Source organism: Galleria mellonella, unplaced genomic scaffold (assembly GCF_026898425.1).
Source record: "Galleria mellonella isolate WM207_F2 unplaced genomic scaffold, CSIRO_AGI_GalMel_v1 utg33, whole genome shotgun sequence".
Taxonomy (NCBI): Eukaryota; Metazoa; Arthropoda; class Insecta; order Lepidoptera; family Pyralidae; genus Galleria; species Galleria mellonella.
The window spans coordinates 4,321,270-4,345,276 of NW_026442079.1; the positions used below are offsets into that span (position 1 = coordinate 4,321,270).

General features: G+C 31.0%; 1 protein-coding gene across 2 annotated transcripts in view; it reads right to left on the reverse strand.

Annotated features, from left to right (window-relative positions):
- The window catches only part of LOC113518891 (WW domain-containing adapter protein with coiled-coil homolog), a 30,618-nt gene extending 12,365 nt beyond the window's left edge, over nt 1-18,253 (reverse strand). Inside the window, exons 1-4 of one of the 2 annotated variants that reach the window (XM_026903926.3) lie at nt 18,040-18,253; nt 17,897-17,930; nt 16,942-17,191; nt 15,623-15,934 (exon numbers count right to left, since the gene is read on the reverse strand). In XM_026903926.3, coding sequence (XP_026759727.1) covers nt 15,623-15,934; nt 16,942-17,191; nt 17,897-17,930; nt 18,040-18,080 — 637 coding nt within the window. In that variant the 5' untranslated portion in view covers nt 18,081-18,253. The remainder of the gene's footprint in view (nt 1-15,622; nt 15,935-16,941; nt 17,192-17,896; nt 17,931-18,039) is intronic. The other variant, XM_026903919.3, reaches the window with a different exon arrangement.
- Nucleotides 18,254-24,007: the final 5,754 nt, after the last annotated feature.

Here is a 24,007-nt window from a genome sequence, read left to right on the forward strand (position 1 = left end):
ATATTTATTATTCAATCTGAAATTCTGTCGCTTACAATTGAAGAATGCACCAAAATTCTCACAATACTAAAAACCAGCCGGAATCAGCGAGATACAGCCAGGACTGTCAGTATGTCGCTGTCAACAGTACAAAGAGTTCTCCAACGTTACGAGGAAACTGGCTCTAACCTACGTAGACCAGGAACAGGCAGAACTAGGTGTAGCACAGCATGAGAAGACCGATAGATGGTGAACCCTATGTTTCGTAATCGCTTTCTCACAGGAACTGAACTTAGAAATCAGTTTCGACGCCTCGGAGGAAGTAACCCAAGCGCATGGACAATAAGACGATGACTTGCTGAAGCTAATTTGTAACCACTTAGACCTGCAAATGGCCCTAAACTGGAGCGTTTTGATCGTGTTTCCAGACTAAGATATGCCCAGAACCATTTAACTATTGAAGGTTGGTCGAAAATTATGTTCCCCGACGAATCAAAATGTATGCTCTACAAACACGATGGAAGACACATAATATATAGAAGACTAGGGAAAATTCTAGTAAATATACAAGAAAAAGTAGCCTACGGTGGTGGTTCTGTACTCGTGTGGGCCGGAATTTCATTTGAGAGTCGCACAGAACTGGTGTTCATAGAAAACAGCTCTTTAACTAGCGTAAGATATGTGGAAGAAATCCTTAATGAACACGTTGGGCCTTTTGTGGTCAATTTGGGTGAGGATGCTATTTTTATGCATGACAATGCCCGGTTTCATACAGGTTCCATTGTGAATGGCTACCTACAAGAGATAAATATTACTCGCATGAAGTTGCCAGCACGCAGCCCGGATATCAACCCGATCGAGCATGCATAGGATGAGCTAAGGAGATGCGTAAAACAACGAAACCCTCCCCCAATCACGATTCGTGAGCTCAAAATTGCTCTCACAGAGGAATGAGAGAATATTTGCCAAAATCGTATAAGAAACTTGGTGCCAAACCGCATAAACGCAGTAATGGAAGCATGAGAAGGCAATACAAAGTATTAAAATTCAAGAAAATCATATTGTTGTACAATAATGTCATGTTTCCTATTTTTGTTTTAAGGCGTTCAGCAGTTTTTTTTCTTTATGTAATTTTTAATAAATGTAACTTATAAATTTTATTACCGTCATTTAAGGGGTATTATATTGTCTATTAAACACCGTTTATTTTATTAAGCTAGCATTCTTAGTTTTCAAGATTTATAGGTTTCTTTAGGTGACCCGTATTCATTGCTCTTGAGTGTAGTTAGAAGTTTTATGAATATAGGTTAATTTTACGAATATGAATGTGAATTGTTGGGCAAATAAACTATTTAGCTTCTTCGATCTTTCAACTGAGTTCAATGGAAACGTAGACGTGATCACGAATACACTGTAGAACAACGATGTCATTCCTGTTTAGTAGTTTATTGGACTACCATTACTGGATTGTGTAACAAAAATTCGTGACACTACTGTGGTATTTATATACGACTAAATGTATTTGTTATTAGATTCTACGCCAATTATAAGTCAACTTACAGTTGAAATTTTAATGTTTATTAATTTCTATCACTTTTAATGCCATTCGTGGATAATAGTAATGATCAGATAATTCGTTCAGTTTTCTTTAGACATTTGGCGAGTTTATAGTTCAACCCCACGATCAGCACTAACATTAAGAAGATATTAGGCAGTGTCGAAAAGTTTTGAGTTTATCGATTTTTAGCAGCCATAATATGCTCGTTTCCCTTTCAGTTGTGGAACGTTTTGTTTCGCCAATGTAAGAGTTAACTACGTAAAAACATCACACAGCATTTCATATGGATACTTACACTTTCACAAATTTATAACTGAATGATTGCATATATGCAGATGATAGTAAAAGGTAACATGTAGATGTGTATATGTAAGCTTCCGATAAACCATAGTATTATTATACCTAACTGTAGGTTGACTTATGTACATTGTAGTTCTGAGGGATATTGATAGGGGTTACACGGGGATGTAGGCGACAAGACCGCACCCCTCAATTTCAGTTAAGTTTAGTGAACATAGTTTGAAGGGCATAAGAGCACAGTATTTCACGAACTAGTACTTTTGTTATTATTAAATAACATTATTTTATTTTTATTTTTAATATTAAATTTACTATTAATTACTTCCTATCATTAATCAAGTATGATTTGATGATACTTGGTAATTTTTTAAATAAAAAATAGTGATCAATGGCTCTCGTGTAGGATATTGTATAATGTAACTAGTGCGAATATATGTAAATTTTAATACAGTTTTAAAAATAATTTCACATATTTCATTCATATAAAAAGAGATATTTTGTATTTAAATTTAACACAGAAATAAATTTCAGAATATGTTAATATTAAACTATTGGTCTTTATGAATTGATTTAATTTCGATTGACGGTAAGTCCTGAGAAAAAATTTAAATATTTGTAAAAAAAAACAACCAAAATAAAATAATTAACGAGTAACAACTTAATAGAGGCAAAGAGAGTAAATATAATGTAAGACAAGCCCATCATGGGTTATAGGGCTGATATCTTAAAGTAATTTATGATACCTATAGAGAAGGCCACATATTTTTCGGCAATGGAAATTAAAGATTTAAGTGACGACGATGATAACATACATACACACATTTTTAAACGGAAAAGCAGTTTAGTAGTCAATCTTGAAAAGTACTAGAAACCATTAGGTAATGTGAGAAAGTGTCTTTTATAATCTTTAATATAGTCAACAATGAAATTCTCAACAGAACACTGCAGACCATTGTAATTATATTATAAATAGGTAACAAAGTTGCACTGCTATGTGTTAAAGGTCACAGTAGTCCTCTGAGTAATGATGTAAATAAAAATTATTATCAAAACTCAGGGCAGGGAAAGCAATTAATTTTAATGAATAAATCAATAAAATAAAAAAATATCCTAAAACTATTGGAATCATATGGATTAATCGTATTTCTGAAAAACGATCGTTGGTGTAATAAATATCCAAGTACCAAATTAATCTAAATGCATTTACATCTAAAATAATACCTTATTATCGTATGATATACGTTATATAGTTCACGATATACAAGCTCGCAAGGCAGACGTCGCCGTGATGTCCGTGTACTTGTGCTAATACATAACTTAGTTTGCATATAATAACTGTGTTTAATGTTTTTCATATCTAATAAATAAATTATTATTATTTTTAAATATAGTACAATCTTAGAAACGTATAATATTGTGCATAAATTAACATAATTCAATAAAATGTGTTCGTAAAATACTATTTTCTTATGACAAGGTAACTTATACAATAATTTAAATGTCAAAAATTACTAAAAAATTTAAATAATTAACTTTGAGAATGAGATGCCATTGGTTTCCTAGGTAAGCAGGATAACTAAACCAGAGATTGTAAGTACTTCGATACAACAATCTACTGATATCCTCTTTTTTCTAAGACTCTATTGGGTCCAAGAAGAAATTAAAATAGGAAATTCATAATTAATTTGATAAAATAAAATATCATATTAAAACAATACATGAAGTAAAACACGTTCTCTCTTCTCTCAACTCACACTTGAGGTACTGTTTCATATATTGCTCAATACTGCCCGATATGCATATTTGTTAAAAGCATTTTAATTTCGTTTAGGGAAATGTGCACGTTGGAAAATCGAAGTGTTTTTTTTTTCAATATATTATGAGTTGTGACAGAATAGAATCAAAATCAAAATAAAAAAATCATGTCCAACCAATACTTGCCACTTTAAAAGCTGTGCCTAAAGCTTTAATATACAAAACTGCGACTTATGCTTATCCCGAGAAACCCTAGTCTTATAAAAATACTACAAAATACAGTCGTGTTACTGATATCTACGTATTTTCATTTTATTGATTTGATCTAAATGTTTATGCGCTACTGTTGTATTTATTTTAATTACGTCTATTAAATATACTTCTTTTACAATATATTCTAATGCGTTGAATATTTTTTCCGTCGGTATATTAGAAAAAATAATAGCGCATTCTATACAAAATTGTTGATTAAAATGATTCCTCAGTTTTTTTTTTTCATATAAGTATATATTTTTTATACAACTTAGAATGGCAAAAAAACTCGCGGCTCGCGAAAGTGGTAAATGTCACCTATATATACTACATCATAATGCGTATCATAGAAAACAACATGTAATGTGTATATATATATATATATATATATATATATATATATATATATATATATATATATAAATGGAATTACAGATAAATAGAAAAAGTGAACCTTTTACACCAGTGGAAAAAGGTAGATAGAAACAAGTGGAATAGTTAATAATTTGACTGCTAGGGATGGAATTCAATCTACAAACCGAAATTTCTTCTGTTAACTTTAGAAATAGAGCTTCCTAAAGTTAGACATTTATTTATAATCACTGCATTTGTTAATGTGTTTGACTTTAATACATATTTTATCGAATTGGTTATTTGTCACAAAATACGTAGAATTGAAACTTAATAACGACTCGTTCTGCAAAACATTTAATTACTTTTATTCACGTAAATTACTTTGTAATATCAAATAAAAATAATACCTATAACTTGTACATTCTTTTTTGCAATTTTTGAAAACTCTTCTTAGATCATCATAATTTTTGCTGTTAATTGTCTCGTATTTACTGATTGTATGTAATACTTTTAATATCTTTGCTCTCTCTGGTAGTGGTCATCCTACAAGATTATTGTATATATTTTATTTTACTAAAATGAATCTTTCCTGTCAATTACATCGATTTTCTATAATAGAGACATTACATGCATTAATTTACAATATGTCGAGCTTTCGATGGCGTCCAAGCTATTGAAGCTTGTTTATTATGAACAAATTGTCATGCGATCTTATAATTACATGGGAATAAGATCTTATAGGTAAATTCATATAGATTAATTTATTACTTAGATGTTTTAACATAGCAATAAGTTTTTCAGAAAAATGAATATACAAATTTTTTGTAAAAAAAATATTATCAAGAATTTCGGGCAAGCAAATCTTATAACCTAAAATTATATTAAAACAATCTATATGTATTATATTCATTTTTGACATTTTCTATTATCTCCAAATGTGTTTATAGAAAATTGAAAAAACTCCAGTTAGAGACATATTTAGACATAAAGGGGAGGTGGATGGAAGGACGGGTTAGAGATGATGGTACCGGATAGAATCGTTTTCAGCAGAGTCGTATTACCCTAAAAATGCTGATGCCAAAAATTATTAAATATTTTTTGCAATCTTTCTGCTTGTCTATGTAACAAACAAACTCACTCTCATATTTATAATATTTGTAAAGTGTGCATTCATTTTCGTAAACCTAATTTACTTGTTCAACAAATAAGACTATTATATGTATTAGGTAATGTGAGAAATGTCTCTTGAAAAGACTGCTTTCGAAAATAAGACCGCCTTACTGTACTAAAAAGTATCTGTTATATCTATTGCTTATGTTCTTTTATTCCCTATGTATATATTCAGTTTAAACGTAATAATTGCATGACAACACTCGACAGTCAATAGGAACATTTTATTCTATTTCATTTTATTTTGTGGCGATAAATCATTCAATGGAGGCAAAAAAAGAACAACTTTTTTTTCAGGATGGTAACTTTAGCGTGCATTAGGAAACTGAACGATTTGATTTTTTGTAACGATTTATCGTTATCGCATTTTCATATCGAATTTATTTTTAAACCTTGTCATGCATACAGTCCATTTAATCATATTCTCGCACACCCTATTTTAATGCAAGTAAAATATATTAATTTATTTATTCACCCATAAAAGTTTACTAGTATGTATACACAATGCTTTATTGTGCGCAATAAAGAGTTTATTATTATTATTATGTATAATTTTTTTTATAGGGACTAGTTAAAGTGACCAGACCCCATTTGATGGTATAGAAGTAATGTGGTTCAAAGTGAAGGTTGCCAACACAGTCTAAATTATTGTGATGGCACCTTTTTAATAACAATCAGTACATTTCAACTACCTAACTACTAACTTTTTTTGTCTAAAATATATATATATTAAAAAAAAAAACAAATACATTATTATATATACAAGTATTTGATTAAAATTATACAAGTGTAGTAACTGTTATATAACATTTAAAGAAAACCCATAAATATTTTTATGTATGACTTCGCTTATATATTTATCTCTTAAATGCAATATTATATTTCAAGAAAACAAGTGTAATCAGGATACAACAAACCCAGCAATTATGTGTGTCTAAACCTGTCTAAAAATAAGAACATATAACTTTATACCATAAGTAATATATATAAACACATATATTCATATAATAGTAACGTGTAAAAGTAGAAAAAACGCAAATTATCGCAAAAATAGGGTTATAAAGCGATAATTCTAAAAGTAAAAATTATTTATATAAATAAAGATGAGTAAATGGGTTAGTATAGGTGCGTCAATTTAAAATAGTTAGACCTATTTATTTAACTAATTTGTTTTATATTCATAAAAGACAGATTATGGTTAATGATTTAGAGATAAAAAATTTATAAAATAAACCATAACTGTAGTTTATACACTCTCATAATTAACATAATTCCTCTCAACTTAGTTTCAATTACATAAAATGAAGGAAAGCATATGTATACGCTCCCTATCATCATCATCGTGGGCTGTTAATGGTCAAAACAAAGACAAATCGTTCTGCAATTAAAAGAGATCCCTTGAAGGAGAGTATATTAATAAATAAAGTCGAATATCTGATTTTTTTTAATTAGACTGTAGTTTTATTAAGTAATGTTATAAGACGCTTTTGATATTTCCATCAACAATATTATTATGCCATTCACAGCCACGATATTATCGTGCCGTAATTATAACACACCTAAACTCCCCTTGTAATATCGTCAAGGCAATATTAAGAGTATAATATTTCAAGTACCTCCTACTAGTACGTATGTACTTACAAGAATATTTAATATGTTTTAGTGAGTCGACGCTCCCCGCGCGTCGATGCGTGTCTTTGTCGTGCTTCTACCCGCCCTATCTACTCAAGTTTCCTCCCAAAAAGGAGGCAAATAAATCCAAAAAAGTTTTCTATATATTTTCAATAATTTTTAAGAGCATGCACGTTTGTATTTTAATGTTTCATGAGTTTTAATTAAAAACCTGTAAATAATATAAAAGAATATAAGAAGAAGGTCTCCGCATTGATCTGTTTATCCACTGAGCTTTTATAAACAACACGACGGATTTAGATTTAGATTTCAGAGTCATTTAAATATTATTTCATAAACGATTTGTATGTAAACGCATTTAAACATTTATATATGGTATGTAAGTAATAGTAATTCAATAGTAAGTTACAACTATGCAAATATCGAAACCGTGCAATAAGAGTAAGTACTAACTAAAAAGTCTACTGGCTGTCACAGCTTGCTTATATAAGCATATAGTTTGTGCTTCGATAATGATTAAAAACTGTTACTTATACTAAAATAAATATAATATTATTTAAATTATTTTCATTAAAAGTAATAATAATTGAAATAAACTCAATAAGAGTGAAAATATTTTAAAATAGGTAATAACAAAAAGCCTAGATTCCAAGTCAAAATTCTAATATCTAAAAATCTCACGTATAGTATACAAATAATGCAAAGTCACGGTTTTTTTTACAATTAAAAGTGGATCGAAAAACGACACAAATTTCGAGCCTTTTATAATAAAAAAAAAGCTGTTATCCACAGCGTTGAACACTCGGTATCGTTTCTCCTTAGAAGAATTTTCAAAAATCTGTTCTTAGCGCATGCTTACGTTATAAAATATATAGTATATATGTTCCAAATATCAATTCACTAGACTTAGTAGTTTTGGCTATACGTTGATATAATCAGAACAGCTGTAATAGTGAAGATCCAAATTTTTTAGACTCGTCTTCCTTCATGTTTAACTGGTACACTATACAGTATACGATACACTATACAGTATTTAAATAATTTGTTTAATATATATAAAACTAAGTAGCATTATCGAAGGACTGAAAAGTGTATGTACCTATAATGTGACTATGAATAATGTGCATAACAAACGCGATAGTGCTTATGACACAAATATGGATATCAATGAATAGCGCATATATAACACTGGTAAATAGTTGTTTGCTAAATACCTATTTAATTTACTGCTTTTAATCCTTCTTTGCATAATTCTTTTTATTGGGGAAATAAATCATGGTGATATAATTCATGTTCAAAATTAAAAGAAATATTATTAAAAAAATAAATGTGACAGCTATGTTTTTTTTTCTGCAATGGACATTAAAAAGGTATCCAAACACGATCAACTTAAAGTGAACTTGTTCTTTTATATAATTTTTGGGCATTCAATGTTATGATAGAAATTTTCATCATTATACAAAGAAGAGTTAAAGACCGCTCAATAAAAAGCATCTACTTATTATTAAAAATATTTTTATTTATTTTATTAATATACATAATTATACGAGTACATTATAGTCATAAGATTTTTAACTTTAAATGGCGACAAATGGTACGCCACTACCTTTAATTAAATATATATTTATAGTTGGTTATAAGAGTATAGACAGACCTAAAAAAACAGATGGACTGTGTGAAGAAATTAATACAAATGCGGGCGCATTTGCGTGTAAGATACGGCAGTGACGTTATAGAGTATGGATCCTCAGGACTGAACATATAAAAGATAACATGGGAACGACATTATATTCGAGTGCAAATGTATCCCATGTCATAGCAGAAAAAGTGTTTTGTCCAAAAGGATAAAGCTACACACAGAGTTGTGTATTTTTTGTGTTACTTATTGTATTTCTGTATTACTTAGGATATCTAAAGAAATTGAATGTAAATCGTATATTTTAAGAAGACAAATGTTGTATATATGCCACCTTCTTGGTCTAACATCAAGCTGATAATAGTTGCCTTATTATGTGATTTATCTGTAATTAGTTATCGCAAAGCAATTATGATAAAAGTACTCCAATCTACACACGTACGTGCGTGTATTACGTTTATACGTACGTGTTTATATGTATAAACACGTACGTATAAACGTAGTTTATACAATAAAATATGCAACTGCATCTTTCTGTGTATGTATAATTATCTAAAGTAATGCAAATTTTATGACATACAGGTCAATTCTAAGAACCAATATTTTACTTCTAGTAACAAAAATGTCAAATTGATATTATACCGAAATTATTATTCCTTTTGGTTGACTAAATCTGAATTGTTAATGATGAATATTATTATTTTAGTTTTCATAAACAATAGGATTAGTTTAACTAATTCTTAGAATAACGGTTTCGCTGGAATATAAAATTGAAATATTCTTTTTTTTTTTATACAACTTAGAATGGCAAACAAGCTCACAAGCGCACAAGCCCACCTGATTGAAAGTGGTAACCGTCGCCTACGACATGAGCAGTACCATAGACATAACAGAGTATACTGTTTCGCCCTTGATACCGCCCATGCGTTGCCTTCCTGAGGACTCAGGTGTTATTTCTCTATACCCATTCATTTTAGAGATACAGGTGTTTCGGAATCGGCTCAATTTATCTTTATAAGTTGCAATTAGTTATGCTCTAATAAATTTTTTAACAACCTTTACCAATAAAAAATATTATTTATTACAGTCCTATACTAGAATTTCTAAATTTGGAGATGGATCGGAGTCCCTGGTTTATACAACAGTTTTATCTGTGAAAATTTGAATCTATTAAAGTTGTTATCCTAAACTTAAATGGTTTCCAAAGGTGGTATGTACAGACAAATAATAGCAAGTACCAAAACGAAACAATGAACAAGATTACAAGTAAAAGGACATATTCATAGTAAATTAAATAGATTCCTGAATTTGGTAGATACTTATTTATAGATAAGTACTGAACATCTACTAGCTACACATACAGTAAAATTTTCAACATAGTCTATGAACTAATATTAATCACTACATATTATAAAACAAAGTCCTCCGCCTCGTCTGTCTGTTCGCGATAAACATAAAAACTACTGCACCTATTTTCATGGCGTTTTCACCAATGGATAGAGTAGTTTCCGAGGAAAGTTTAAGTATATAATCTGAAAAATTGTAAGTGTATACATTGGCTAAAATATAATAATATTTGTTGGAGGTGTCGAAAAAAATAAGCAGTCTGGGACCTCTCAACGACCACGCTGCCTAAACTCTTTGAGATATAACAAAATAATGTATGGTGGAATTGTGTACCTTATATAGATCTACAGAAAAGATCGCGGTAGCATATGTCTATCTCTTAAAGATAACATACAATATTCATTTTAATACTTTAAAAAATGGACGCCGCTGTGCCGCTCGGCCCTCCCGTAACGTCGCACCTCACGTTCGAGTCGGGGTCCGAAAGTTAGGTGTATCAATGTAAATTAATATTATGTATAACGAAGAAAGATGTTTGATTTCTGTTTGTTACGATTTAACTCAAAAACTACTCAATTTTACCGAAAGCTACATCTCTTTTGAGTAACATAGGGTATTTTATAATTTCTGTAATGAAACCGTGAGAAGCCGGAGCGAATTGCTAGTACTATATAAATGTAAGTTTTTTGTTTGTCACCTCTTTGCACCTTAACAGCTTAACTAATTACTATGAAACTTGGTATTTTATCTCGGTTAATGAACTTATCCCAGTAACACCAACGAAATCATAGGTAAAAGCTAGTATATAGTGATGAAAAAAGAATAAACCTAGGACAAGCAACATCACCAATATTCCAAGCGCCTTTACCACTCCTAATCATAATGATAGTAATTGAATCACCTTCTCTTGTACGTTCTTACCTCCACCAATACCTTGACAATGCTTATATTATTCCAATATTTTAAAGATATTTTTAACATTGTAAATATATAATATTAATGTTATTTTGTAGCATGGAGTCGTGTACTACAACCTACCAACTGATTACTAAATATTTTAATATCCCTATATAATGCTAATGTCATAATTAAACTAATAATAACTCAATTATTTTCTATATTATTTTAATAATAAAATCATTCAGATTTTTGTAAAAGCCAAATTTTACATGCCGAGAACCAGCAATGCCACTTTCAGACCAAATAAAGATTTTTATATGATTACACAGTTATAATTAAACATGTAGTTTAAACAAAAGTTTGTAACTGAATATTGTATGAGAATATTAAAATTGGAAATGGAGGAAAGAGAAGAGAGGTACCAAATATTTATGGGTATATAGTGCACATAAATTAATACTGCTGTATACTATTTTCATCAAGATTATTAAAATCTTATATATAAAATTCTCGTGTCACGGTGTTACCAAACTCCTCCGAAACGGCTTTACCGATTTTTATGAAATTTTGTGTGCATATTGGGTAGATCTGAGAATCGGCCAACATCTATTTTTTATACCCCTCAATGATAAGGGTGACTCTCCATAAATTTTTTTTTTATTTTTTTGACAAATTTTTCCATTTTTATTTTATTATCATTTAGCATTGAAAAATATATACAATCTCAAATTTTCACCGTTTTACGATCAACGCCTGTTTGTTAATCGCTATTTTTATATTCCGCAATAGGGTTGCAAGATGGCAATCGAATATAATAATTGTAGTAGAATAAATTTTCATGTATAGTTCTCGAAATAATGTATATGATAAAACGTTTGCCGAGTCAGCTAGTATTTTTATATATTTATTAACTTGTTAAAAATAAAATATATTATACACATTAAATTTGTCACAAATAAAAAAGAGATTCAAAATATAACGATAATGAATTCCTTCATTGAGCAAAATTTCTGAAGTGTGATGCAAAACATTGAGTTAAATAAAAAAACCTTGGATTTTTTATATAAGATTACAAACAAGCTGACAGTCCATTTGATGAAAAGTGGTAATCATTGTCTATAAACATGAAAAGCACCATAGACAACAGAAAACACTATGATACCCATGGTACCATTCATGTATTGCATTTTTGTTTTAAATTACATATTTCTCAAAAAAAATAAGCAGAAATTAAATATCAATCCTCTTATCGGATAATTGCCATAAATCTAAATATATACTATACAATACACACCTGTAAATGATAAAATGTTTTTCCCTACTGTTTATTTATCTTATACCTGTATAGATATATTTATATATAGTTATACCAGGTTTATACCACCGACCAAAGATAAAATATTAAAAAAGAGAGATTTGATTCACATACTATAACTATCACCAATGTTAATGCTGGTAATACCAAGAAAAGTAACAAAAATTATAATTGATATCAGACAGAAACCAGTATTAGAAGAAGTTCTAAGATATATAGATAGTACAGTTTACCTATCCAATGATAAAGCATTGACAAAGATTGTAACTTGCCCAACGTTGCTGTGGAGATGATGTTATCCTGTCACAGAGACAGGATAACATCTATACAATTTACATTTTAACTTCTGTATTACTAAGCCATTAAAGATTAATATGAACTGCACTTCTGTTATTATCATAATTACCATGAATTATAAAGAACCATTAAGTAAGCCATTGTTGAAAATCTAATTTTCAATATGAGCGAAAGACTGGCATAGACTACTCACATTAAAATAAAGATTTAACAAATCTACAATAGGTTACAAAACTACACTGACTGGGCTGATATAAAATTGGCATAACAGTCATTTAGATTTATAATATAGTGGCCCAGAATTGTAGTAATTCGAAAAAATCACCACTCATGACACTGATGTAAAAAATATCTTAATATCTCATCTGTGAAGAAGAAATATCCAAATACTGTACAAAAAATAAACAATATCTAGTTCAAGATTTGCTAAATAATATTTTTTGTAATATGGGCCATCTTACAAAAAAATATATTTGGAACAGAAATAATATTCTCAATTATATTAAAAATAATGGTATCCTCATAAACATGACCAAACCATAAAAGACAGCTTGATAAACTGGATGCCTTAAAAGGAGAACAAGAATTCAATTATTCTAAAATGAGCATAAGACATCAAAGTATTGAGTACAATAAACATTAAGAAAAGGAATGTGAATTGGATTACAATTAATTACAAATATTTTAAATCAGTCTTTTAAAGTTTTAAAACTCCCAGGGGGTTGCAATCCATATGTTGACATGACCAACATGGTCACGAAAATTACCTCAGTAAAAATAAAACGAAGTTATAAAGATGGATTTTTTATGAATAATAATAATTAAAATATTATGTTAATACAAATTAACAAAAAAATAAGTCAGGGGTCGCAAAATATTTTTTCATACTGGGAGGGTTGTTTCGTGAAAAAGGTTGAAAACACTGCTGTTTGTGCCAGAACAGTTCAAATAATCATGAAATTTACTATTTTTAAAAAATCATGAGTAAAAATTATCTATACATATAAATAAAATTAAAATGTCTATTTGTAATATTGAAATAACCATTTTTTACTACATATATGTTGCGGCCTCTTTGACCGATTTTCTCGCTGGACATTCTACAATTAAAAACTGACAGCTTGGGACAAAACAAAAGGAGTTGGAAAAAAGACCGTAAAGAAGACGAACATAATTTTTAAGACAAATTTGCCTTTTAATTTAAATACATTTTGATGACAAATTCGGACCCTTCGACCTAAAAAGCGGTCCATCGACCTTTCAATATATATGAATATATATATGGTACAGACGCCAAAATAACATTTATTACAATTATTGTCAGTCTGTCTGTTTGTTCTAGCTAATCTCTAAAATGGATGGACCGATTTGACGGAACTTTTACTGACAGGTAGCTGATGTAATAAGGAGTAACTTACGCTCCATTTATTTAAAAAAAAAATCTTTTATTATAGAAACAAAAATGCATAAATAAAAAAAAAACTAAATAAACTAATTAACATTTTTCTTTACATTTTATGCGGACGAAGTCGCGGGTACTGCTATTGTCAATAAAAATATAACTTAAATACTTAAAACCTTTATAGAATCTTAATTTTGTGATATTTAATCTAATTTCTTTTTGTGATTCAAAATAAAAAGCAAGGTTATATGTTTTAAATAACATTGTTATAATACAAATATTACCTCAAATAACATGTAATATTTGTTTAATGTTTTATTTATTAGGTATGAAAATCAAAATGGGTTTATTCCTGTTTGAATATTTAAATAAGATAGCATCTTAATATGCCACTAGTTGCATAAAACAATTATATTTACAAGTTAGGTGAATTCAGCATGTCAGGGGTTTCTAAAATAACAGAACACCCATCAAATACCTCTTGTGTAACTGCATACCAAATGATTACAAGTCGAAGATGTAATGTAAATAAGAACAAAATCCTTTATTGAAATATTTTAATGTAAGTAATGAGTTCTTCACATCACATTTTTTGCACTATTTCAAAATAATATTTGTATTTAACTGTTATATTATTTAACAGCTAAAAATAAATAATTTCAAAGAACCCTGATGACTTTTCTATTGAAAATTCTATGGAATCCACTTTAGGAATCACTGCAGTAAGATAGTACTTAGACCTTTATACTATCTTAATTCTTACTAATACAATAAAATTGTAACTACATGACGATTGTATATAGGAAATATTAAAAAAAATCTTTATAGCAATCTTAAGGTGTTAATAACACCAAATGCCAAAGAAATCATTCTTAGAAATTTTGTATTAGTCTGTATATTTATTGTAACATTATACAAAAACTACAATACCAAATTGAATACAGTTTTCACTATTATGTTCCTAAAGGTCTAACTCAAAAAACTGGTGTATGTTTTATATTGATAAACCATCTAAAATTAGCCTATTTTCCTACTTCTGAAATTTATGCATATGAAGTAGCAGGCAAAAATCTAGTTACTTTATAAAAAACAAACCTAAAGAAATAATAATATTGATATTTGTATTGATATAAATATATAATAAATTTATTTTCTTTGACACTAAAAGACATTTTTTTTTTATTTAGATTCTAGATAATGTTGCCAGACTGGGTAATTTTTTTGGAATTTTGGATAATAATTTTGTTTTCACAGAAGTGTGACAATTTTGGTACAAACTATACAGAATATATAAATACAGTAAAATAGGAATGAAGGTAACAAAACAAAAAAAAGAGATAAGAGAAGGAGAGAGTAGTAAAAGCTAAAAGTGGAAATAAAAGTATTGGCTTTTCTTTTTTTTGTCAGGCACCAAATAGCACAGAGTAAACATAGTAAAACAAGATACAACTTTGTAATTAAGTAATACACTTGAAAATTGCATTGGAGAAACATTTGATCTTTACATAAAAAACAAAAGTCACATATAGCAAACCTAGTTCAAAATTCTATTGTATTAACATAGAAACCTCTTAATACTATTAATTTATTTAAACAACACAGACTACACAAAAGGCTTAATGGCTTTTAAAATATCTTAAATGCTTTTTTGTTTAAGTAGATGAATTAAGAAAATAAATTAATGAAATAGCTAATATGAATACAAAATTATAAAGAAATACTCACTGCTTCTAGATGAATATGTTGAATCTTTGGATGATGTCCGTCGTAAATCCCATTCCCTAGGTTTTTCCCACTGTGACACTTCACTGATACAGTTATAATAATACCTTTTTCCTGATGAACTAATGTGTTCTGACCATTCACTGCCAGAAGGCACGCTTGCAGAAGGTGCACTTCTCTTGTCATATTTACTACTCCTACTAACACTAATGTTCATGCCACTAGTCCTACTCTTTTTCTCTGAATCACTTCGTTCATGGTTACTTCTCTCTCTTTCACTATTGTTACGTTTTTCCTTCGGTGACCTGACACTATCTGAAATTGTTTAAAAATATAATTAACATGCAGTTTTGAGGAATGTATATGTCAGTACTTATCACTTCAGTGTTATACATTCGCTTTTAGATATATATCCATTGTTCGCTTCTGCGGCAAATGCTTTATTTCCAATACAAATTGTTATCATAAGCTAATCAAAAATATTATTCTAAAGAATAATAAACATGAAAGAAGTAGTAGTATATACATTAAATCAATACATAATACAATATCATGTGTAAATACAATATATCTATAATTAAATAATTTACGCATAAGCATAAACATTTTACAATACTAGAACCAGACAGAGTTAACAAATTGATCTACAAAAATAATGTAATTTACTTTTATATATATAAATATGTAATAAATCAACTATTATTTATGCAGTCATTAAATTATGAATTAGTGACTAATTCTTTGGAATATTATTTATAACCAATGGGAAAGAAAGATTTTTGAGTAATGATCCTGCACTAAATGGTACAAAAACCACAAATGCTTTGTAGGGAGGCAGTGTATGCAAGTTGCTCAAGCCATTCTTTATGGTAATCTTTACAAGAGGCCTATGTTCAGCAATGAACAGTTAATGGTTGATATGATGATGATAAATACAGGTTTGTTTATTATGATGATATTATTATACAAAGCAAATATCAATTTGATAGTGTTCTTAAATTAACATTGTAAAATGTATATTATAAAATGAATACAATGTAAGCAGATGTTACAAGCAGAATTACAAGAATTTTTTAGATAACAAGACAAAGGAAACATTAATACAATCCACTATGACAAAACAGTGTCCCATTTTACAATTTGTAAACATTTTACAAAAAATATAACTTCAGAACACTGGTACTCATATTTAGAATATAGCGAGCATTCTAGATATGAATACAAAATGCAGCAAATATTCTACATACAAATTAATTCATCATAATTGTTACATATATTTGGTTGTAAATAGTGTGTAAATATTCAGAAAATATAATTCTTACCTGTGTACTTATTCCTAGAGGATTTATAGTCTCTATCTCTCTCCTTTTCAGAACCTTTCGGCAAGTAACTTCTGGATGTTGTGTATCCTCTTTCATCAACCACATGTCCATAGTGGTGATGGCCATGTCCAGAGTGGCTTGTGTGTGTGCTGTGACCATGCGACGACACATTGCCATTTGGAGATCGTAGTGGTGTATACCGGTTATCAGAAGAGACATACTCACTAGTGGCTCTTTTTGAATTGTACTTCTGAACAAGAAATTATAACACAAATTATTATCAGATAAAGAATTAGAAACATACTAAAATGAAAGGAACAAAAATATAACAGTTACTGCATATATATATATATATATATATATATATATGCAATATATGTAAATTATATATGTACATATATAGAACAATTTACAAAACAAAATTTTTCTTTGTTTACAAACATCAGTAACCAATCATACTATTATTCAACAATTTACTAATACTATTAGTATATTGTTGAATAATTAAACACCATTTTTTGAGTATTATTAGTAAACAAAAGTAGTATTAAATATGATAATTTAGAATTAGTAACTTTGATAAAAGCAGGTTATAGTATAAATATGTATACATAAACATTCAATGCTCAGTAACTGTGTAGGTAATTTGTTTCTATATTTTTATCTATCTTAAATTATAATAAAATCGAAATTTAACTTAAACCTGAGATTACAATTAAATATTACCTTGCGTTTAATTAGATTAACATTTGCATCTGGACTGGAAGCATTTAAAATTAACAAATCTATAGAAATTTAAAACACAGTCTGCTTCTAAACGATATAAAGAGGAAAAGGGTTGTCGTACCTGGTTTATTACATACAGAAGTACCTAAATCAAAGCTACAGAAGCCATTTACCAAAAAATAGAGAAACAAATTATTTGAATACAACAAAGGGTTCAACTCATCATTACCTGATACGGATGGGCCTGGTGCTTCTCAAAGTACCTGAAAACAAACGGAACCATTTAATAACTTCACCTAAATTACAACAAAACTCAATCGGCGACCGCCATCTACAGATTGTAAAGCCGAAGCATCTGAAACCATATCATACCCATCGCTTATTCGCTGAGGTTTCCTTGCATGCATTACCATCAATGCAAATATACGATTTATTACGGCCTCAGTAATAAAATGCAAAATGAAACCACTGTCATTAAAACAGTTTTAAAGGAGGCCGTGATATATCTTGGCGGACGCCATGTCACATTCAAGACACTCGAGAAAGAGTCAGTAAATAGAGATGTGAAAGAGAGAAAACATATATCGACGAATGACCGAATGACTCGAAACATAAATGAGCGACAACAACTTACTGTAAAAAATGTACTTGTGTTGTCTATGACGCAATGAACGTCTACAGAAAACATTTTGGAACAAAATATACGAGCACAGCTAGCGTGTTACTATTATGTTCACGAAGTTACAAATGTCTTAGAAAGAGAAAGATATAAAATTATATCTGTGTTTTGAATAGTAGATATAATTACATCAAAGGTTACATTTACTTGCCATATAATCCTACCAAGTTCAGAAAGAACCTGTTCGCATACTTTTCGATTTAACAAAATTGAATAAATGATTTAGTAATATAAATTTATTATTGCCATAGACTTAATATAACGTACTCCATCTAAGGTTATAAGCGAATTACCGGAAATCGAAATGTCTGTAAAACGGAGTAAATAAAACTTAACACTGATTATCAAAACTACTCGTCTAACATAATAAAATGTTACTATCTTAAATTATACAGATAAAGCCTAGAGTAGACAGAGAATTACATAGAAGGAATGACAAAATAAAAACTGTAAATCATATGGTTGCCTCCTTTTTTCTTATGCAAATATAATTTGAAAAAAAATTAGTTGCTACTTTTCTCAATTCATAGCAGGTCTGTGTATAAAAATGTTTAATGTATGTATGTTTATATGTCAATTATTAATCAATAACAATATATGAAATTATACAATACCAGATTATACACACATCAACATCGTCTAAGGATATTTTAAATTTTATCAATTTACTACAATAAAAATATAAATAACATGCAACATGTATATGATTCTAAAAAGCCCATTTAACAGACTACACTTCGAAATAAAATAAAATATTATTTTTTACATAATTTAAGTTTTATTTAAGTAAAGACAAAAAAATGGAAAAATGGTAAAATTAAAGATGAATGTTTTTTTAAGAAAAAAACAAAATTAAAGCTAAGATTTAAGTTTTTTTATAATGATACAAAAATTAGAAGTCAGTAAAACCACCCATGACATTAACAACGGTTCTGCAGAATTTTTACATGCTTTGAATCAAGTGATCAGTCTTGCTGTGGAATATTGTCCCAAGTCCTGCTTAGATGCAAAAAATGTTGCTCTTCCGTTGCAATGTTTGGAGGAAAATTCTTTAAAGCCCTTCTTTACAACATGTTCCACGCGTGCTTTATGGGGTTTAGGTCTGGTGATTGCGCTGGCCAGCTTAAGACCGATACATCGTACTTCTGTAACCAGTTGGTCACGACTAGCTCTGTGTGCGGGCGAGCGTTATCTTGTATGAGTCTGAATTCATTTGTAGTCGATAGGGATGGACAATTGGTATTAGCACCTGGTTACAGTATTTTTCAGCGATCATAGTATTTCTGATTCAAACGAGGTCTGTTCTGCCACTACATGAATTCCCGCCCAAACCATAAAGAAATTCGCTATATACGTACTCTTCGTGAATTAGGATGGAAACCAAATCGGGACTCATCGGTAAACAGTACCACAGACCACTGGATATCCTCTCAGAGCAAATGTTCACGGGCCCATTGTAACCTTTGGCCATGATTTCCTCGACGCAGCGCTGGAATACGAAGTAGTCTGCGAGCATGCAGGTTAACTTCGTGCAATCTTCTTCTCACTGGTGGTGGTGGTCACTCACAAGCAACTGGTGCTCTTACTAGAGCCTTTGAACTAACTGCATGGCCGTAACATTTAGTTGCATTCTCGCGGCAACTTACAAAAATCGGTCTTTCCGGTGAGTTTTAATGCGCCTCCTGCCAGGTTGTCTTTTAGCCACTTCACCAGTAGCACGACAACGTAACCGTAATCTTGATATCACATTTTGTTTTGTTCCTATCGCTTCAGCAACCGTCCGTTGAATAGCCCCCGTTTGGAGCAAGCCTACTGTCCGTAACATTTCCTCTCTTGTTAAATGGCGTCGCTGTATGATGAAAACAGTCGCATAAAATCTGAATCAGTCACTAACTTGCTTCATAACATTAATTTGACAAAAAAAAATCCAAAAACTATGACAGGTAAATTAAAACATTTGAATTTCACCTTAGTAATGACGCGCAAATCAATTGTTTTTAAGCTATTGTATAGCTTTTATCGCGGGCCTTGAGCGCGGAGACCAAATGTAAAAATTCCGTAACGGAAATGGAACCTAACACCCCCCACTCTTACGGCGGCAGAGCGGTGCGAGGACGGAAGCCGTGCATCGTCTAACGTCGTTTCAGTTTGGCAGACTTCGGCACGGTGTTTGTGTGCGTGCGAGTAGACGTATGCGTGTAGACTAGCCGCTGACTGCTTATAACTGATTCTATCTCTTTTAGATACAATGCTAGGTGAGACAGCATGCTTTTTGCGAGCTGCTCCGGAATTGGACGAATACGTAAGCAGCTGCTGTGAGAATATATATCTATCATCTATGTCCAACAGTGAATAGCTGTACGCGTAAAATTTGTGTATAAAGTGTTTTAATATTAAATATGAATAAACAAAGTGCATTTATTAATGAAGAAAGTAATGAAAAAATAGTGAAAGAAAATGAGTGAGTACTCTATATAAATACATTTTATTTATTATCACAAATGCAGTGTTTTTGTTTTTGAATTTATATATAATACTGCTATAAAAATACATAACCTAAATTTTGGATTTTGAAATGAGCGATTTTAAAAGTAGCTCTCTTTTATACACATAAACACACACCCATATAGTTTAAATTTTCAATTTCGATTCTCAATATGTGTATATATATTCATTCTTCATTATGTATATAATAGAAACCATTAAACCAAAAATAAATAAATAATTATAAAATTGCATAAGTTGATAAAAAATGCTATACAATAGCTTTACCGCGGCAGTCTCCGACTAAACAGCCACGTCAAGGACACGTCTTTTTTTTATTATTTTTTTTCAAATTCAAATTTAGAATCATTAAAAAAGACCAATAAAATAAGATATCCTCAAAAAAAGGCCAGTATTTATGTAGAAATTACGCAAGCAGGTTGTATCTAAATTTGATAGGGTTATATGGCCGTATAACATTTCTTATACTTACACTAGCCTACTATGAACTGACAATTTTATTACTCTTATGTAATTCTTTGTTCTTAGGCCTAGAAGAAATTGACAAAAATAACAAATGATGGTGTATCTTTTGTACTAATTATATGTTTTTTATACCACTGAGGTGGCAAACAAGCATACGGCCCACCTGATCGTATGTGGTTACCGTAGCCTATGAACACCTGCAATACCAGAGGTATTACGCGTGCGTTGCTGACCCTGAAGAAACCTCTTTACCCCCTTTTGAAGAACCCCATGCTGTAGTATCTTGGGAAAACCTCGGCAGGGAGCTCATTCCATAACCTGAGTGTTCGTGGGAGGAAACATCTCTAAAACCATGCAGTACGCGACTATTGAGGCTGTAGGACATGAGGATGAACTCCCTGTCGATGGCGACCCGTACGATGGTAGAAAGTGGCTGTGGGCATCATATTGAACAATTCCTCTGAGCACAATCCATTGTACATATCCATAGAACACGCAGAGTGAGGCAAAATCTCTCCTAAGACTTAAGGGTTCGATACCGCTTGTGAGCCTGGGATCTTCGATAATTCTCATAGCTCGTCGTTGCAACGAGCCGAAAGGTTCAAGCTGGTATTAAGGTGCTCCGGCCCATAAGTGACAGCAATACTCCATGTGGGGCCGGATTTGCGATTAGTACAACATTAATTGCTGATCCGCCGTGAAGTAATAATGGAAATAAAGTAATGCTTCGCTCTATTGAGCACACCGAGTTTTTTGGATGCCAGCTTCACCTTATCTTCAAGGTGGCCACGGAATTGTAAATCACTAGAGATGTCGACACCAAGGATCCGAAGGCTTTTAGAGATGTTAAGAAACGTGCCTTGGAACTGTGGAGCCACAGCAAATGAGGTTTTCTTAGCGGTGAACGCGCAAGCTTGTGTCTTAGCGGGGTTAAACTAGACTAAGTTTTGTCGTCCCTAATCGGAGACTCTAGTTAACGTTCTCTCGATTTTAGACACAAGCTGTTCACGATTGTCCTCTACGATGGAACGAGGGACATTGGTACGATTGGTACAATCTAAAATAAGTTGTCACGCGTCTGCTCCATTGGGCATTTACGACTTACCTCGAGCACGATTTAAGGTAATGCATATTGACCTTGTCGATCCCATGCCTCTGTCTCAGGGATATCGGTATTGTCTCACTGCCATCGACCGTTTTGCAAAGTGGCCTGATACAATACCGATAACCGATATTTCAGCTTAAACTGAAGTCGTCAAGGTTTTACTTTCAGGCTGGATTTCTAGATTTGGCTGTCCTGAGCAAATTGTTACGGACCGTGGCCGTCAATTTGAATCGGCGCTGTTCGAACAATTATCTCAGATTACATGGTTTGAACATAAACAAACTACAGCCTACCATCCAGCATCTAACGGCCTTGTTGAAAGATTCCACAAGCAGCTTAAGACTTCCATCATGTGTCATGCGAATAGTACTTGGACGGAATCTCTTCCGTGGGTACTATTGGGCATACGAAGTTCTTTCATGGAAGACTTACAAGCTTCTTCAGCAGAACTTACCTATGGATAACCTTTAAGATTTCCAGGCGAATTCTTCAAGCCCACATCACCTCTACAAATGTTATATCCTTAAAATACAAAAAAAGACTAGTTTGTTACCTTATAATTATAATGTTTAAATTTAATTAAAATGTTTCATATGTCAATTATTGGTCAATGACAAATTTTACATTAGAAGATTATATATTCAATACAGTTTATGTAGAAAGTATGCAAGCAGGTTATAACTGAATTTAGTAGGGTTAAACATCCGTACATTTTAGAATCCTACTATACACTAGCCTGCTATGAATTGACAAAAATAGCATCTTTCGTCCTCTTTTTACTTATTATATTTTAATAAAAAGAAATGAGGCAACTATATGATTAACAGTTTTTATTTTATCATTCCTTCTATGTAATTTGTATGTACGTATATTTTTGTAGGGTTAGTTTGATCAAAACATTATTGTACTGTATAAATTAATGTAACATTGTTAATTCTTTGTAATGTGTACCTATTGAAATTGTACGGGGGCAGCTCTTGACCCGCATGGAGGGCGTGGACTGTGGGGCGTTGGATCAGGCTGGAGAGAAACGACTTGTATTCCTTTTGAAGCTCCTGGTTTCGCTCGGAAGAGTTTCTTCCTAGTTCCTATCGGATTGGGAGTGCATGCCGCACACCGGTAGGCGGCCTATATTTATACCCCGCCCGGTCGCACGATAACGAGTACTAACTCACATCGGTGAGTTTGTGCGAGCGGGACGGGGCGAGTGTGAGAGGGACGCGCGACCCTCCTGAGCAGCACCATTCGGCATCTATTTATTTGTGTTATAAACATTCTTATTGCTAATATTATACAATTTTTCCTTATTTCTACTGTGGGTAATAAGGACTCGACATAATAAATGTTTTATTTCACTTACAAACTATAAGCAACATACATTCTATAAACAATAAAGGTAACAATTTAAACGATTAAACACTAATAACTTATGCTAACAATCAGTAATTAGAATAACTATAAAATATCGCTATAATTACATAAAATAGACTATAATGTCGCGAACAGAAATAAAATAATAAAATTCCTTGCTCTTAGTACTCGACATAACGCAAATCTACCTACATGTCATGTATATTTTGTCAACG